This window comes from Mycteria americana, chromosome 1 (genome assembly GCF_035582795.1).
Source record: "Mycteria americana isolate JAX WOST 10 ecotype Jacksonville Zoo and Gardens chromosome 1, USCA_MyAme_1.0, whole genome shotgun sequence".
NCBI lineage: Eukaryota > Metazoa > Chordata > Aves > Ciconiiformes > Ciconiidae > Mycteria > Mycteria americana.
This window is the reverse complement of record NC_134365.1, coordinates 163,169,794-163,188,788: the sequence shown is the minus strand read 5'-3', so window position 1 is coordinate 163,188,788 and position 18,995 is coordinate 163,169,794. Positions and strand designations below refer to the sequence as shown.

The window sequence follows — 18,995 nt, the reverse complement described above, 5'->3', positions numbered from 1 at the left end:
AAAAAGTCACTCCAGCAGTTTATAAGCTATGAACCTTACTTCATGTTATTGCAGGGAAAGAATGAGAAAGGACAGCAGTTCAAGGTGATGCACAGCAAAGTACTAGAATCTAAAGGTGCGTGTTAAAAGAATTTGTTTCCTTTGTACAACTGAACAGTTCATATTTGGGGTTGCTTTTGAAGATATTATTAAAAACAAACAAAATATTAATCTGAAATTAATGGGGTTCCTATACAACAAGTATACCTAGCAGGCAGAACACTATTGAGTGGGACATCAACAGAAACCAAACAGGTATTTTCCAGTATCAAGCTTAGGGTTTTTGGGGGGGGATTTTTTGTTTGGTTTAGGTTTTTTTCCTCTTCAGGTAGAATTACTGCATGGTTCTATACCTGTAAGTCCTAACAAAAAATGTGGCAACATTTTGGTAGTTCCAGTGCTGCGTAAGAAAATCTCTGCATGAACTGTTAGCATCTTAGAAAGATTTATGGCTACAGAACCTACTAAATCTATTAAAAAAACCTCACTGTGCATCCTTATTTTCTGAAATAAAATGGGGTGTCTTATAGAGTTAAAAGTGCCATCAGTATTTAGATCACATTTTTGTGGTTTATCTACTTCTTACTGGCAACTTGGAATCATAAATAAAATGCAACTAGCAATTAGTACTTTCTTTGATAAGAGTCATGCTCTTTTTCCATGCTCAGTATTTTCTCCGTCCACCTTCTACAAAATGCCTGTTTACAATTATGCTGTTAAGAGGTAGAGCAAACATTCATTAAAATGAAATTATATAAATTTTTAGCCTACATAAAGAATTTTGGAGGGCAGAAAGATTACTTAAAATGAACAAGACTTTCAGAATTTATATGATCATATAACCCCATGTAACAGACAAAATTAGATGCAACAAGTTGATGTAAAATATCACTTAAGGAAAGGTCATAATTCGTAGACCGATCTTCAGAAATGTAAACATACACTGAATTGTCTCCTGTCTACATCTTTTGGTGCATTTTAATGAAAATCCTAAACTGACTTATAACAACCCTTAGAAATGGATGTCAGAAGACCACAGTTTGTACAGCATGTAATTTATAGCATCTGGTAAATCACAAAATGAACTGCTCAGTCTTTCAAGTACAGCAAACCTGAGGCCATTAGGTCTCAGCTACTGGTTGTTACCACTAAAAAAAGAAAATAATCATTGCCTTCTCTTACAGTTACTTAGGTCACTTAAACATGAAATAGATGGAGGCCTTTCTGAGTAATAGTAATAGTTATGCCTACCCCAATTCACACCGTATTTCCATAACACCAGGTAATCAAATCAGTCTCAGGCATCCGTAACTGACACACTGTTCCTTTACCTACTTTGTTTTCCCTAAAATAAAAGTCTTGTTAAATTGAATTTGTTCCTAAGACATACGTGCTGGTGCTCTCCAAATATAATTTATTATTAGGATTACACAGGTCAGTAAAGACACATTACCTTTGAGTCAGTATAGCACTTATGGAGGAAAGAAATCATAATAAAAAATTTTTGTAAAAAATATCAAGAACTTGTAGTAATGTGAATGCTCATCAATGGTAGTATACCATACTATACAAGAGATGCAGATTATACGGGAGAGGATACTAAAAACATGGACACTGGCGGAGTCATTCTGAAAAGTAAACTGCATTTGTTTTTTGTTTGTTTACACAGATTCCTGCTTTAAAAAAGATGATATTCTACTGTACTTATTTTATCCACCATCTGATCTCAATTTAAAAATGTAATCCCTATTGTAAGGAAGTTATAATTAAATTAAGGAAATGGGTTTGCATGACAGCAAGTTAGTGGTTTCTTTGAAGTTTTTTTTTAAACCAATATGCTGTTTCCAAACTTGTGAGGACTTTTGTAGGTTTGTTAAAATCAGGAAAAATTTTATAAACTTTGTGTAGCCAAGCAAAACCAGCATGTAGTTTTTCAGAGCATCACCTAGCAAATCCAAGAGAAAACTTCCTCAAGCTATGCAAGTTTCACACACGCCATGTTTTGAAAACCTTGCCCAGATGCACCACATTCTGTAATTAGAAAAACCGTATCCTTCTCACAGAGCTGAATACTGTAAAATAAAAAGTACTGCCAGTACTGTCAGGTAAGTACTGAAATCAACAAAAATTCTTTCAGTTTTTTTCAATATCATTTTTAAATTATAAAATTTTAATTCAATTCCAGAAGTCTCTAGAAAAATTTCAGCTTTAAATAAGCAGCAGTGTTTTCTGCTTTGTAAGATTATACTTTCATTTCAGTTGAATTGATTAATTAAATTAGTACAATTAATTTAACTGATTATAAGCTCAAAATAGTGGGGGGAAATAAGAAATACTCCATTCACAGGGTGAACAGAAGCACAAACTCCTTCCTCAAGGAACATCAAATCAATAACGGAAATTTAAGTTTAAAGATCCTGAATCATTTGAACAGATACTATGAAAAAGAAAAAAAAGTGAAGAACAGAAAAAAGTCCGTCTGAATACTTTTCTTACTTTGGTTTGAATTAACAGTATTTCTATTGATTAGTGGTAAAAAAAGTTGTAAGTCTTTTCTTTTTGCTAGAAATTTTGAGGAATTCCCAAACAGCTGATCAGTTAAAATGAGCAAGAAGTCTGACATCTGTAAATGCAAAAAACACACTGCACTACATGCACAGCAAACCCTTTGTGCATGTATTTGTATTCTGAAAAACTCCTAAACAAATGGTAGCTTCTTAGACACTTCCCTAGGCAGTTTAAGAAGTTAGTGATAAAAGCTTGCCTTCTTCCACACTTCAAAAGATACTTAAACCTGTAGTACTAGTACCATCTAATTACTCAACTTCCCCCTGCCCCCTTAAACTAAAGACCTATTTCTAGATTAAACAGGCTACAAATACCAGGTAAAAGTTTATGTCTGTGTATTAGAGTGCATCAGATGCTTTTTGCACAAAACATGTCTTCCCTGACAATTCCTGTCTAACCTGTTCTTAAAAAAATCTGCCAATAAAGGTTCCAGAATTTCCAGAACCACTGCTCCAATTAAAAGCTGAGATTTTATTTAGAAAACAAAATTATTTCATCCTTTCTTTTTAGTAACAGAAAGGAGATCACTCTCTTCTTCATGGCATTTTAAATGGAGACAACTCCTTTTCCTTATATAAAAATGCAACACAGTGGCTAGCGTCTAATGACCCTACAAGCAAAAATTTGAGGTCCTCTTCAAATGCAAAACAACAGGATGAAGTCAGATATTCTTTGCAGATTTTATCTACTCATGGAAACTGAAAGTCAGAATAAAACATAGTTGGGCAGACTGAGGTGGGGGGAAGTTAAGCTTAAAATACACAACCACCAATTTTGCAACTAAATGAGGAGCCTAACAAACTGACTGAGCTCCTCCTGCATTCCAAAGCAGTGGGAAAAATAGTTATGCATGTTACAGATTTTTCTCCTTAATAATTCAGATTGTTAAAAAAAAAAAAAACTTTTTTTTTTTTCCCTTCTATTTCTACAAAGGGTGCAATGCTGAAGCCTGGTATCTTTACTGTGTGATGTATTTCAGTAGAATGCATAGCTCAACTTGAATCCATAAATCATGCTCTTCCTCTCTGTTATTAAGATATTCTGCAAATTATGTATTGGTTATTAGCACTAAAATGAGTCCAGTTAAATACTGTATTAAGGCAGATTTTTTTTATTTACTACTAGATAACAGTCAGTCTGGTGATATGATTTAATTCTTCTAACTAAGAGTAAACCAGTAACATGAACCCAAAAACATTTTTATTCTGTATTAGTATTCTAAGAAAAAGTAATGGTTATTAGGATTTGGACATCAAACATGTTACTTTAGAGAATATCTAATGATGAAAAATTCATTTGACCAATTATCACATGGAGTTCACATGCTTCTTAAATGAAAAATGAATCAGTAACTTCTTTAAAGATTAAATCTATTGAAATAGAAAATTCCAACTTAAAGTAAGTTGAACTGGGACTCAAACTCTACTGATCATACCACAGCAGAACAGTATTAAGTGTAGCACTCTAAAGCTTTTTTCCTGATTATTGTCCAATTACTTTTTTCCCCCCACATACCTCAGACTTCCAGTCATGTTGTAAATACACAGTGAAAATACTGATAAAGATTTCAGAACAACCTGGTATGTTACTCAGCTAGGACTATTTTGTATACTTGAAAATTTACTTTCAAGAATTGTTTTAATACAGAAGTAAACTAAAAAGCTGTCACCAATGTAAGAAAAATACTGCTTATAGTCCAAGCTGGTAGAAAAATGTCTGTTTCTAAAATTTTAGCATTCTCCTTCCAGCACAGGAAATAAGACAGAATTAAATATCGATACTTCTTATCGCATACAGAAGGACTGTAAACTGCATGTTTCACTGTTCTCAGAGTCATTTTATATCACAGCTACTGTACTGCTCAGAAAAAAACCCACATATTTTTGAGTAGTACTTACATCAAAGTCCACAGTGTTTTCTATTGCTTCTAGCTTCATTGTACCAAAAGTATTAAGAAATCTTACTAGAGAGTCTGATGATTTACACAGACTGCTCTCCTGTACAGATTTTAAGGGGTTTCTATCCTTTTATAGTAATGTTGAATCTAGCCCTGTAGTTTTTTCTATCAAATATTTCAAGTGATTTCTCCTGCTGCTTTGCTCTTTCCCTCCCTTTCTTACAAATAAAGTTATTATACATAAATCACAACCATGTATATATAAAACTTTTTCTTCTAATATGCAATAAAAATATGTGATTGGAGAAAGAAGAGACTATACAAGTTCTCTTTAGAATAACTTTTTTTTTTGCAAAAGTTGACATACCTTTACTTTAGAGTTTTCTATCAAATGCTGAGCCATTGATTTTATCAGAACTTCAAAGAAAAACCATGAATACTGCAGAGGAAAGAAAACATTCTGTAAAATTGCCACATGCATTCAACAACTCTTTCAATACAATTAGTTTCTATTCTTCAGTTATGACCAGATAAGAACATACAGTAAAAAGTATAGTTCAATATATACCTTAAGTAGCTTGTTGCTTGTAAGAAAGTCAGCAGATGGCTTTAAAATTGTTGTCATGGACTTAGTCAATTCTTCATGTACTGTCTTATATTCAGAAGCAACATAGGGTTCAGCTTTATAAGCATACTTGGGGAGGAAAACCAGAATATACTATGAAACCATGACGTAACATGAAACAATTGAAATTAAACAGATGCAACTAAATTTAAGCATACTCTTTTCAGAGAAATAAAAAAAAAGGAAACATTTCAATTACTTTTACCTACCTTGACATAAGATCTCAGGTAGCTATCCAAGCCTTCTTCATGACACTGAGCAACAATATGGATAATAACCCTAAACAGAAGTCAGAAACCAAGTAAGCCTACAAAACAAGCTATGATTGCAATTGCAAAAATGCTACTGAGTTATAGATTTATGTGATAACTCAGTCATCACTTAAACTCTACGAAGCACTGAAAAGTCTTTACCTTGTCACATTGACTGCAACTTCCTCTTGAGTTGCTCTAGTGAGAACTCTAAACAACTGGTTTAGAACAGTTGGCAGGAAAGCTATCATCACATGGCCTTCCATAGCATGAAGGCTCTAAAAGAAAGCAGTAATACTGTCACTCCCTTGAAACAATGGCATTTAAATCACAAGTTCTGAAATGATAAAGTTTACTGCAAGTCTTTTTCCAAAAATACACACTGCTTGCACTATTTGGTGTTAATTACCTGAAATACTGCACAGAAAGCAATTTAGAACAGTTTCCAACATAAATATTTGGTAAATATTTTCTACATTAAGGCAAATTAGGGATAAATATTAGGTTTTATTAAAAGCATTTTAGAAGTAGTTATTTGTACTTTTCCATTGAAATGCATACAAGGTAATGTTTCAATGAAAAGATACCTGTGTATACCACAGCAAGCTGACCCTTTGGTATACTTTGCTAGTTCATCCACCAAGCTGGACATTTAGAAAACAGAAGTTCCACAAGGACATACAGATTGCTTACGTGTGATAACTGCAATACTAGTTATACTAGTTACTGCAAAACAATAAACTAATATGTTAAAAAACAGAATGAACTAAAATCCCTAACTACCTAATGCTGGCAATTGGAGACAGTGAATGACTAACCACTCAACTTCTTCATGATATGCCTTTGCATTCCATCACATGCAAAAGATATTATAGACATAACCACCCTGACATAAAAGGCAGTGTGTAGCATTTCATCCTACATTGTTTTATGCCACAAAATTCCCTGGAGTTAAATGGAGTTTGACAGAAAGAAAGTGTATTTGCTAAATATGCATACAGACAACACATTTCAAACACTTCCATTCGGTGTTAAGTAGCTGCCTTGTCTTTGAATGTTTGCTCTGTGCACATTCACACTATTCAGGACTCAAAACAGTCTTCCTTCCTATGTGATCTGTGATTTTCTTGGAAATAGCAGTCATATGCTACAGCATCTTATCTATAAGCCTGGACTATCAGAGCATTGGGTAAATATCCAAATGGAACTTCAGCTCACACTTTCGTCCAGGATGCAGACATTTTTTGGTAAAGGTGTTGTTTTAAGTAGGACTCTGAAGTGGACTTATAACCCAACTTTTGATGCTTTTGAGTATTCAGTTACACTTAGACTGCTAGCAATAGCTGCACCCTTTGATCTCTCAGGCAGCAATGGAAGTAACTACAAGCAGATACCTCAACTTATGAGATGCTAAGTGATGTTTGGGCTCATGAAACATGAAGGAGAGCGTACAAACTTCTTGAGTCAGGTGAGTCTCAGAAAACCTTTAATGAGAAATTAATTAGAAGTCAGATGGTGCTTACACAAAATCCTGTTAGGGAGGGCAAGAGCAGAAAGAAGAGAGAACGGGAGAACACTTGTCAGATTCAGTAACCCAAGCTACTCTGCCAGGAGCACACGGACTTCATGGAGAAAAGTAAATCCTAAGTATTTAAATGTGTCATTGCCATTATAGCATAGACATTACCTGCAGGAAACTGTCACCAGCTGACTGAAACATTGATCTTTAAAGAACATTTAGCAGTCAGGCCAAGTCTGGCACAGGTAGGTACAGGCTGACACACAGAAGGCGAGCTCTCAATACAAAGGAGAAGTAAAAAGTATTTGGGTGCCTGCGAGGCCTAGCTAGACAGGAATTTGGCCCAATGGAATTGAGAATAGCCGTAATTTGTAGTTGACACAGAAGATAGCATTTGTTTTCTGTTACCATGCAGCAAGGCAATAAAGTCAATATGATGTGTTAATCTAGTGGTGTGGAACATGTTCATACTGTGCGGTGAGAGTGTTCTGGTGTTTGATGACAAGGCAAGAGTTACAAAGAGGCTCTGCAGCTGCATTATTCTGTCCCAGGGATTTTGGCAAGACATGGTCTTGTCACTGAACCTAAAGATTTTGCTAATGTGGAATTAATATAAATAAAGTGGTTAAGCAAAGTAATAAGGTATCCAAATGTATTACGGTATATGTGATCATATACGACTGAAGTAAATGATGCGATTTGGGAGAGATCTGAGGAAGCGTTCTTTTGAGCTTTCCCTAAAATGATACTTTAATATCTGATGGTCACTTTGTTCTACCAGACTAACTTGTGAATATCAAGAAGAGAATCAAGCCTTTGATTCCAGCCAACTGTCATTTTTGACAGTCAGCGGGTAGCAAGATAAATCTGAAATTGTCATGCTAGTCCCTAGAAGAGATTTTGATTATATCAGATTCAAGTAGGGCTCTGGTAAACTTAAGAAACAGTGGGATTTCTCAAAGTGCTGTGAATCCCAATGAATCAACAGGTCAGAAACTGACTGATGGTTGTTTACAACTTCAGCTCCTGAGGTAAGAATCAACCAACTGCCCACAAAGGACAGAGTCATTCCATTCCTCATAACATGTACAGTCACTGCTGCCAGGACCCTGGTAAAGAGGCTTTCCATGGTATGCAAACTGATTTTTTTAATAGTAGTGATTCAGACTTGTCATGTATGCAGAGATTTTAGTAATAATTGTTCTTTTCATGTAACATCTGACTGTTTCCCAGACCAACTGCTTTATATTACATCACCAGAAAGAGCAAATGCTGTTTTTTTCACCTGAACTTATCAATAAAGACATTCAGTTCCCTGAGGTCCAGTATGGGCAACAATCCTTCCCTTCTTCATACCAGAAAAGATCTGCCATTTTCTCTGTCACCTCAAGTAGCAGGAAGGCTACACCCCTTGAAAAAAGTGATGGAAATGATACTGACAATTTTAAAGAGCTTCAATGAGCCACAGGTCAGACCCTAAGACCTCTAATTCATGATGACAGATACTCAGAATATACCATGTTTATTATACAGAGAGAAAAAAAAAAAAAGAGATGTTAAGTCCAATGATAAAGGTTCAGTGTCCCAACTGATCTCAAAACCACAATCAGAGGACAGGAAGGCAAAGCTGCACCAATGAGAAAAATGCCTTCTATGACTAGGACTTCTAAAAACCTGGATGGTTCCTTTGTTTGTATTTTGGCAGAACACGGGAGGAAATTGAATACCAACAACTTTAAATCCCTTGCTAGAAAAGTACAAACAGTAGGAAGTGAGAAGTAAAGAGGTTCTCTTCTGCAAACAGAAGTCTCAGACAGCAGCACCACAATCTCCCAGAAGGACTGCTTGGGGAAAGATGGAATAATCCCCTTGGCCTCAAGGCAAGATGAAACACTAAAACAGTGGTTCTTCCCCTCTGCTGTCTCTATTGGAGAGATTTCTTCAGGGCACAAGCCACATATACACAGTTAGAAAGACCCTATATTTTGAAAACTGTCATGATGACAGAGGATTTGCAAGTGTGGTATCAGGGAGGGATTCTGCACTTAAGCTGTCTCTAACTCCAGTAGGGCCTCTTGATACTGCAGAGTGCTGACTTTTAAAGCCAAAACATTACCAGGGTTAGTGCTAGTGCCATCTAATTTGAGACTATTTGGTACAATTACTGCTGCAGAAAGCAGTGGAAATAAGGATGGATCCAGATCTAAAATTATCAAGGAACTCGAAACAGATATTTCAAGTGAGAAACACAGAGAAATGACATCTTATATCAAAACAAGAATGTCAGTAGCAGAAACCCAAGTGAGAGGCATCTCTAGTGACTCATTGTAAGTAACCATGGGGGACCATGAAGTTCAGCTCCAAGACTACTTGTTCTTTGCCTTACCCTTTTGATGTGAAGCTACCATGGCCAGAATCCCTTCTAAGGGGTTGTATCATTGTCATATGCTTTGCCAGCATGTTTTGGGATTGCGAAATTTCAGAATGATAAGGACAAATAGAAGACTGAGAAACGGGTCTATCAGTAAAAAATGGTAATAATAAAAAAAACCTATTTCCAAATAGACTTATTCCATCTTCTTGCTGTTAATGTACTGTGTCCTGTTTTGTACCAAAGTTGATGACAGAAGTCTTGAGGCAAGGAAGATGACTGATAGCCACGGTTTTGACATAATCAAGGTCACAAAGCAAGTCCAGTTCAGAAATGTGCCATGTTCAATAGTTACATTCTTACTCAAATGTCCTGAGTAGACAGTCCAGTTTCATTAATTGATGGTATTCAATTACGACAATAAACTCTGTTGTGCCTAAGAAAATCAGGAGTTGCTTGTGATACCTTACATAGATTTTAAGGTGACTGAATTTTGGGCTTCATATTAAAAATGTGGCCTACTTGGTTAAGACAAAATTGCTGTGGAAACCATGCACTCTATTGATCTAATCCTGAAAGAGAACTGTAGACATGACAATTATGACCTCCTAAGCAAAATTTTAGAATATCAAGACTCATCATTACTTACCATTCCCATGTGCAGTTCAATTTGATTATTTTGACAAACTAAGCCATTAGTGTTTCAAAATTATTACTCATAAGGCTGACCAATACTGTCTCATTATTTCCTCGTGGTTTCCTCTTATATTGCAATTGTAAATTTATCTAGGGCAGGAAGTATCTTTTTGTTCTTTTTATACTGCATATTCCATTAATGAGACCTAGAAAATGTCTGGAGGTCTAAGGTTTTGCAAAAGTATAAATAAATAACATCATCTGTTATTCACTGTCATTTTATACCTTAAGATATTTCACAAGATCAGTTCCTAGTGCACGAGCTCCAGACTCTGTTTTCTGACAGTACTGAAAAAAATTATGCAAGTGCTGGTCCTGTCAAAGACAAAAAGAACAACAAATTTAAAAATATGTAACATTATTATCCATAATCCAAACCAAAACACATTAAAAATATTTTTATATAGAAATACATATGCCTGTCCATAGATTCAATTTTGAAAAAGAATTCAAGTGCACTACTCCGAGAACTAATTTAGTCCGCATGTAAAATTGATTTTTTTTTTTAACCCACATAAGAAGTTTCCAGTGATTTTTGAATACCTGTTATACAAAACACCACCTATATTTGCTTTAAACCAACTGACATGCAGAAAATAGCATACTTAATGTTAGTTATCCCAACCGATCATAATATGTATTTTACAAGCAACTATAACAGGACTCATTGCTTTGTAGACATGCCAGTAAATAGCTTTCATACAACTATGTCCTCTCATCTAACTGGAAAATTCAGACTGGAAAGGATGACAATGTTAGACAAAAGGCTCACATTTTGAATAGCTTCCATTTAAGATCTGCTGTTTTTCACAGCTGATGTGAAAGAGAGATACCATGCAGAGTGTCCAAGAGACAAAAGAGATCAGCATATTGAGTTTAAGAATCTTCTCAAATACTGTATACACATATAACAAACATACATTATTTCTAAAACATTCTCTAATTGAATTTGTTTTATAACTTACCTGCGTATACACAGTTGACACCAGATGAGTGGATATTTTTAACAGTTGTTTGCCTCCATCTACCCATTTAATTTCAGGACCAGAATGCTGCACGCATACATGCAGAGGAAAAGTAAAATAATGTAGCAGTATACTAGAGTAAAACAATTTGTTTATAGTACCACAAACAACACTTTTTTTTTTTTTTTTTAAACAGGTTGAAGGAATGTGTGCAATGAATAAAGTCATAAAAAAAGCGAAATTATGCAGGCAATATTACCAAAAGCATTTATGAAGCTTAAAATGTTTTTTTAAAAGTCCCACAGTAGTTTCCTCACTGGCTAACAAAATTGCTTTTCTATAAGTCACAGATTTCATGTTTCCTCTACAACTCTGCAAAGAAACTTCTGACTAGACAGAAATACCTACTAGTTTTCTGAGAAAAATAACACAAGAATTTCCACAGATACTGACACAGTTTAAACCTTAACATAGGTCACCGATAGGTAGCAGCCAGTGCTTCCTTCCCAACCCATTTCCAAAGAACTGAGAATGGGAATGCTCAGCTGTCTACCCTGACAACCAGTTAGGGAGAGATTTTACTGCTAGATCTACAACTAGTCATATTGGTCCTAACCTTCTACCCATGGGCACGAGCAGAGAGGAAGAGCAGAGGCATAAAGAATACACCTACAATGTGAAAAGATGAAAGACGTGAAGGAGATGATGGTTGGAAAGCTTACAGCAGTTTAAAAAAGAAAAGGTGGTAGAATAGGAGGAGAGCAGCACCTCTTGCTGTTGATTTTAGGCCACTTCCTCCAAAATGAGTCAATTTTGTCTCTGCATTTCATTCTCTTAGTCAAATCCCCTATCACATTTTACATTTTGTATCCTCCTTGGTATCATTTTTATTACTACAATTTTGCAAGCTTTCTGCTTTGAAAAATACAACCATAAATTTTACTAGTGAAGTATAAAGATCACAAAAATCAAGATGTGAGAATAAGACTTTTTCAGGAATAAAGGACTTACTGAAAGGAGACAGCATGAAATGCTAAAAAAAATTTAGTAAAGGACTTCAGATTATTTGCATATCTTCATAAACTCAAAATAGTTTAATATATTTAAAAATCACTGTAACTTCTAGTTAATTATTACTACAAAAAATGAAACAAACATTTCCTATCCATCAGCTAAATAATAACAGAAATAAGTACTTAACAATGTAAATGAAAAACTATATTAGGGCAGGTTGATTCAAATTCTTGTAAAAGTCAGAATTTAGTCATAAGTTTTATCTCCCATTTCTGTTTGGGCTTGCTTGTTTCCTCAAAGTCAGATGTCTAACTTTTGCAAAGCACTCCATTTGAACTATAAAAGAAAAAAATTTTTTACTAGAAAATTACTTAAATCTTATCAGACTAGGGAATTACAACCAAATCTTCCCTTTCCACATCTTTTTTTTGAGAGATTAGAGCAATTTTATATAACATACCTTTCCAACCCCCACTTCTTGATAACTAAGATAGCCTGATGGAAGATTTGCTGACACTGGGATGTGTTGCTCATTGGTCACCACTCTTCCATCTTTTATTAGAGGAAGCCAAGAATACCCAACTATGGAACATGAAAGGTAAGTAATTTTAAATATGTTATGAATCTTTACATAAATCCTTACAAAAGTCTTACTGTACACTTCTGATATGTAATTCATAAACAAGAAAATGTTAATGTAAGGGCCAAATGATTTGAACTCAAATGATGAGAAATAATTAAAAAGGCAAATAAATTGTCATTGAGTTTGAAAAAAAACATACGTTTGATAAACATTCTAAACCAACATTTGAAACATTTAAATTAAAAGAAATACTTAATTAAATCTTTCAGTCAGTAAAATGTAATTAGAACGCGTTATATGGATCACAAAAATCACAAATTAACAGATAAGCATACTTCATAAAATCGCCCCAGTAGTTATTGAAAGTAAAGCATTAGCATACAAACCTTGTGTTTCAACAACATCTTTTTTCTTTGTACTCCCTTTGCTTGAATTATCACAGCTGACATGGTAGAAGGTGAACAACAAATGGTGCTTTTCATGTAACTGAGTGGGCAATTCTATTTTAATCTGAAAGGCAAAGAATCACAGCCTTTGTAGAAGTCTTCAGCTAGAGCAGTGACATACCTTACTGGTTGCACACTTAAAAAAAATTCCAGGTTATATGTTATTTGAAGCAAGATCAAGAATCACACACACAAACCTTAACAAAAATTCACTTACAGTGAAAAGGGGGGTCTGATTTAACTGAAACCATTATCAAGAACTTTACAAGAAAATATTTGAGAATTGTATTTTCGAAACTTACATAATACCTAAACCTGTAAAAGTTACCTTAGAAAGGTAGCTTACCTCATCATAAAACTCTGGATTTTGATGGTGATGCAGAACAGCAGCAAATGCACTTCTAGTAAATACTGGTCCACCTGGCCTACCATAGATACACTAATAATAGAAAAAAGGAAAAAAGAACAAAAAAACCCTCTGTGATCCTTGTTCACTTTCAGCTTAGAATCTGTTTCACCTAGAATTTGAAATATTTTAACTTATGTTTAACTTGGTTCCTTTGCACAGACAGGGGATTACATGATTTGTAGTCTGCCTGCTATGCAATAGAGCTGACACTGTGATTTCACCTCAGGATTCCTATACATTTTTATACTGCTTTTCTTCCAGGCACCTCTTATACACTGTGGTAGCTCATAAACAAACACAGAGCTTAGCTCTGCAGTTGACCTAAAGCTGTACTGTTTTAACTTAAAGAATTCTTCCTGTTGAGTAGGCATAAGCCACCCTTGTTTGCAACAAGTTTATTCATGGATTTTTTGTTGATATAAAGAAATTAAATGCTCTGAGGGTTCTTTAGTAATCTTTTATATCAAAAACAAGCAAGTCATCTAGCGGTTACTCTTCTGCCAAATGCAAAAGGAGGACAGAAACCCGCCATCCCAAACTAGATAAATTAATCCAGTACTACTGTGTTATTTAGCTGTTCACTATTTTCTTTTATCAGTCGCAAAAATCAAAAGACTAACCTTTAAAGGCAAAGAATCCTCTTCATCAGAGTCCTTGAACTCAATGCATACTGCAATATTTCTAGCCTAAAGCAGTATTTAAAAACAAAAACCCAAACACTTAATCATAAGGATCATCACAGAAACATAATATGTAAAAAAATCTTAACCAAACCTGAGAGAGAAGAATGTACAGTTTTCCTGTACTTACCTTTGCAAAAGACTTTTGACTGTCATATTTCAAGTGCTTTGGATAAACATAAAGATGATTGTTGTAGATGGTGAAAGGCTGCGTGTGTTTTGGTATACAGGGAACAAATTCCTCTATTTCAAACGTTATTAGTGTCTTGGTACTGTTTTCAAACTGTTTCATGGGAATGTATGATGAGTTAACATAATCTGAAAATACATAAAACACCAATAAAAAAAACTGAAGAGAAAAAGCCTGAATGTCCACTTAACAGTGTTTATTAATACTTACTTGGAAAATCTGGTGACACGTTATCAATTGTAACATCCAGATTTCCTAAAATAACAGGAAGTTTGGCCATCTTTTCAGGTCTATAGGAAGGAAAAAAACCTCAAAGTCAGGCTAAATGCAAAACTATCAGATGCCAGAGAAAAGAGATAATAGGAAACAGAGGCAAAAGTAATATCCTGAAATAGGAGTATGAGAGTAAAGGTGGTTTAGGGGTGGATGACTGATCTGGTCTTGATTTTTGCCTAGATTCACAGTTTTCTTCTCCTTTAAATTCTCAAAAAAAAAAAAAAGTATGGCTTTATTTACAAGTGTGAAAAACGTTAAGAAAAAGCTTGATGACTTTTTTTCTTTAAATCAAAATGAAAAACTTAGTTAAAGATAGGTTTTGTTTGCCATGTAATAACTCACTATCACTTGCAGCGAAGAGGGGACCTATAAGTAAGCTTTTTAAATCTCAATGGCAGTGATAAGCATTTACAGTAACAGGGTAAACTTGGGGGAAGAGCAGAGGGGGAGAGAAATCAGTAAGTTAACAAAATGCGTCTTCTACTCAGTAATTTTTTTTTCCTACCTCCTCCTTTTTCTAGAGTTTTAAAGAAACTCACTCTGCAAAATATTTACTATTAACTAGCCTACTATGACATTTCTTAGATGTTATCATGTTCCTAATTCAGAAATATGATTTGAAGTAGGAATATTTTCCATGTTAAAACACCAGTGCAGAACCCTTTACTAGTAAAGATAATCAGCAGCATATTTTTTTTTAAATTATTGCAGAGGAAGTGGATGCAAAATTTTCCTGAAATACAATCCTGTACTGTGAAGCAAACAACTTTTTCCGGTTGGACTCTGGATTCTAATTCCAATAGCTAAGCCTTAGACATTACAATCTCTTTCTTACTAGAATTCCTGTGAAATACTGTACGTGATTCCACAAACAGGATGCTGAAATAACCAAAAGCATTTCCTTAATTCACAAGGTAAAGTGATGTGGCAGGCTAATTTACTATATCAGTTTCAGTTTCAATAATATTGTTTATGGCCAGGAGTATCAATACACAGCAATTTCAATGTTATGTAAACTTTAAGCAGCTCGCTAAAATGGAATTAAAATACAAATTAATATTACAAACCTCATCTCCTTATCAGATTTGGTAAGCAAGAATAAAATAAAGAAACTATAGCCCAAGCCTTTTGCAATTAGTGATTGTTCAAATTAATACAACTCCAGCTAACTGTACCATAACAGAAGTGGAAATGCCTTTGCGAAGCAGCAGAGATTGCTCTATTATTTTACATCCTATTTAATAAGAAAGGGGATTAAAACTAGTTTATTAATAGGGTCATCTGTCAGTAGGAGATTCTTAAGCCTTACACACAAACTGATACAGTCTTTAGGAATACTTTGTAAAAAAGGATGACCAATGTTCTGTTACTTAGGCATCCTGAGCCACATGCATTCCCAAGGAAGATGGACTAGATACTGGCTTGAATCCCTTTCCCTGAGAGCTAGCATTCTCTGTCCAAGGCCAGTGAACATATGATTTATGCTCATGCTTGTTTTCCTTTGAGAACCAGAAGAGTGTATTGTCCAAGCATAACTCCTAACACAGAGCTACTTCAGGATATGATGCTTACTGCATGTTAGACATGGCATGATACTTCAGTCCTACTTGTAGCCCCCAAACACTGCAAAGGAAAGATCTGTAGCTTGTATGAAGGCCTTGATTATATTTATACAACTTCCATATTTGAAGTGAAAAACATATAAACACATACATCAAAAGATTAGATGCTCCAGTTCAAGACCATAACAAAAAATGGTGGGGCTTGGGGGGTGAGGGGTGTTAGGGTGTGGTTGGTTGGTTTGGTTTTGTTTTTTAAAGTGGGGAAATTAGACTTACTTCCTGAAATCTGCTAACAATTTCAGCATGTCTTCATTTGAAAGCTTATTACTGTCTTGTCTGAAGAGAGGAGAAAATCTTGCATTTTTGTCCAGGGTTCCTGAGGCATCTTTAAACAGTGTTCTGAAAGTCAAAATCTTGCTTTCAGCTGAGTTTATGACAGTGTTGAAATTCACTTCAGGAAATTTCTCTACTACAAATTAGAACATACTGCACCATCCTCCACGTTAAGGATTTAATACTCTTGTCATTGTAGGTGAGTTTTAACATATAAATAGCTCATTCTAACAAATCAAGTGTGAACCATTTCATTCTTAGTAAAATCAAAAATATTGGCAACAGAAAACAGCTGGCAATATTCTATGGTTTGAATAATAATATAATGAATGTTTATAAGTTTTTTTCCTACTACAGAGCTGAAGTGTAAGCTTGTTTGTCAGAAATCTTTGGTTAATTAAAAGTAAAACAAGAAATAATTTAAATAGCACATTAAGTTTTACAAGAAGTGAGATGCAGAAAATACTGTTAAAGAAAAGTTAGGAAAAAATATAGATTGACAAGATCTGTCCTTACCTAGCTGCCCAGGCAAAAGGCATTCTATATTGACCTAACCTCTGGCATGCCTGCTTAGCATTCTTCAAAACTTTCTGTGCAACCTGCAAGGGACATAAGAAATAGCCACATTTTAAAAGCTACATTTTTTGCACTGTTAGTACACAAGAAAAAAAACACATACTGACACTGACATAAATTGGAAAGTCTTTAGAAGGTTAATCCTAAGTATGCAAGTGAAAGACAAATTAAAATACCTCTTAACAACCGATTTCAGGTTAAGCAGGGCCTGCTGATTTCACAGCATTTCATGGGTGGAAACATAGACCCATCTACACTCCCGATAATACATATTTAATTAAGAAAAAAAAAATTATTATATACAAAACTCATACAAAAGCTAGAGCAAAATTCAACTGGTTTTTAAGAGAAAATTGTGACTCCCTATAAAAACATTTCCCTCCCCACTTGCTCCCCTATTCGACACCCCCTCTATGTACCAGAACACATTCCTGCAGAGTAAATAGTAAAATACTCTGCAATATTTGTATTGCAAGTACACACAGAATATGGGGAGGAGTTGTACGAAGATCACGTGGATAATCCTATGTATGGACATTGCAACATTGTTTTCATTAAAACTTTAAATTTTTGTTTTGTTATCTTTTAAGTGAACAAACAATTCCATTATATAGAACCAACACGTATAACAGTAAGAGCTAGAAACCCACTGGTTTGAGATGTTCAACACCGAGCTGAACCACTTGAGCTAAAGCAGAAGCTCGTAACAGAGCAGCAGGCTTCTCTTTTCCAGAAACCAGCTTCTCCTATGTGTCTACATAGAGCAAAATTATTTGCCAGAGGCAAAAAAACACAGAGTAAACCTGCTTGAATATTATCCCTGATCTATGCTGTTGACATTACGAAGAGCTGTTTCTATTAGCATGTTGTTTAAGCCAACTCCCCATTATCCATAATTTCCTGTAAAAAGGGGGAAATTGCACTCAGAAGCATAGAACCTTGACGAGTAATCATCATTAATTCACCGTATTCAGTGTTTAAGGGGAGAACAAGTGATCTCTTGGCTACAGAATTTGCTGCTTCCAGTTTCCTTTTTTCTTGTCCAGAGTAGTAATTCTGCAGGGAACTGGAACTTGCTCATTGCACTGACACATATGGAGGCCAATATAGCTGGTACTGTTCTGTTTTGTTTCAAATTAATACTGTGTAATTCCAGAGAACAAGAACAGAGAAAAATTCAAACTAAGTGTTCAATTGTATAAAATTATAAGCAAATGAATACCAGAAATGCACAGCATAAGTTAATATAACCATGAATGTTCCTATTGGCTACTCCTGCAGTACAAGGCAACACAAGTCTAGCACTCAGCATCAAATTTGGGAACACTTGGGCTTACTTAACCTTCCCATGTGGCTCAGGCTCAAGACCACCAAAATCAGTTACACAGTTCAGGTTTGTTTTAACTCAGTAACAGTCAGCATACACTTCAAAACCAGACTCCTAAAATACAATGCTGCTGTTTTCCAACGATAGCTGAAAAAAAATCTCAAGTATTCCTGGAAAAGCAAATCAGTAGTCTGATCTATATTAAGACTAAGTGAAAAATACAGGTTTTTTTTATGTGTAGCTTAGCCAGCATTAAATCAGTAGGAAAGAACACTGTTCCTCTGCAGACACTGAAAGTTAACCCTTTCTTCTTCCCTTTCTCTAGCTGAAAACAGGAAGAATGTCAACAGTAGCCAAAATTGCTTACAAAAAACCTTTTCTCCTAGTATCCCAGGCCAACTATTTAAGCACAACTGTAAATCAACAAAATTAAAACTCTATTTCTTCAGCAACAAACAAGAAGCAGCAACTGACAAAGCTTCTGGTAGATATGCTTCAGAAAACATTAAAACGTTATGTCATCCTAGACTCCTGCAAATATAAGATGTTTCAGTGGTTTATTTCCAAAAGGGATTTGGAGTTCTATCAAAGCAGCAAGGCATTTTATACATAAAAACAGAGGCTTAATGATCTCAGTGGTTCTGAACAAAAAAACAGCAAGAGTGCAG

The 18,995-nt window shown here is 34.9% G+C and overlaps 1 protein-coding gene across 2 annotated transcripts in view; it reads right to left on the bottom strand.

The window, feature by feature from the left end:
- Positions 1 to 18,995, bottom strand: part of DOCK9 (dedicator of cytokinesis 9) — a 136,918-nt gene that overhangs the window by 51,270 nt on the left and 66,653 nt on the right. For both annotated transcript variants that reach the window (XM_075526447.1, XM_075526456.1), the window contains exons 14-27: positions 16,941 to 17,023; positions 16,368 to 16,490; positions 14,464 to 14,543; positions 14,194 to 14,381; positions 14,004 to 14,069; positions 13,321 to 13,413; positions 12,915 to 13,038; positions 12,406 to 12,527; positions 10,932 to 11,018; positions 10,192 to 10,281; positions 5,543 to 5,658; positions 5,339 to 5,408; positions 5,073 to 5,198; positions 4,872 to 4,943 (exon numbers count right to left, since the gene is read on the bottom strand). In XM_075526447.1, the coding sequence (XP_075382562.1) occupies positions 4,872 to 4,943; positions 5,073 to 5,198; positions 5,339 to 5,408; positions 5,543 to 5,658; positions 10,192 to 10,281; positions 10,932 to 11,018; positions 12,406 to 12,527; positions 12,915 to 13,038; positions 13,321 to 13,413; positions 14,004 to 14,069; positions 14,194 to 14,381; positions 14,464 to 14,543; positions 16,368 to 16,490; positions 16,941 to 17,023 (1,440 nt within the window). The remainder of the gene's footprint in view (positions 1 to 4,871; positions 4,944 to 5,072; positions 5,199 to 5,338; positions 5,409 to 5,542; positions 5,659 to 10,191; positions 10,282 to 10,931; positions 11,019 to 12,405; positions 12,528 to 12,914; positions 13,039 to 13,320; positions 13,414 to 14,003; positions 14,070 to 14,193; positions 14,382 to 14,463; positions 14,544 to 16,367; positions 16,491 to 16,940; positions 17,024 to 18,995) is intronic.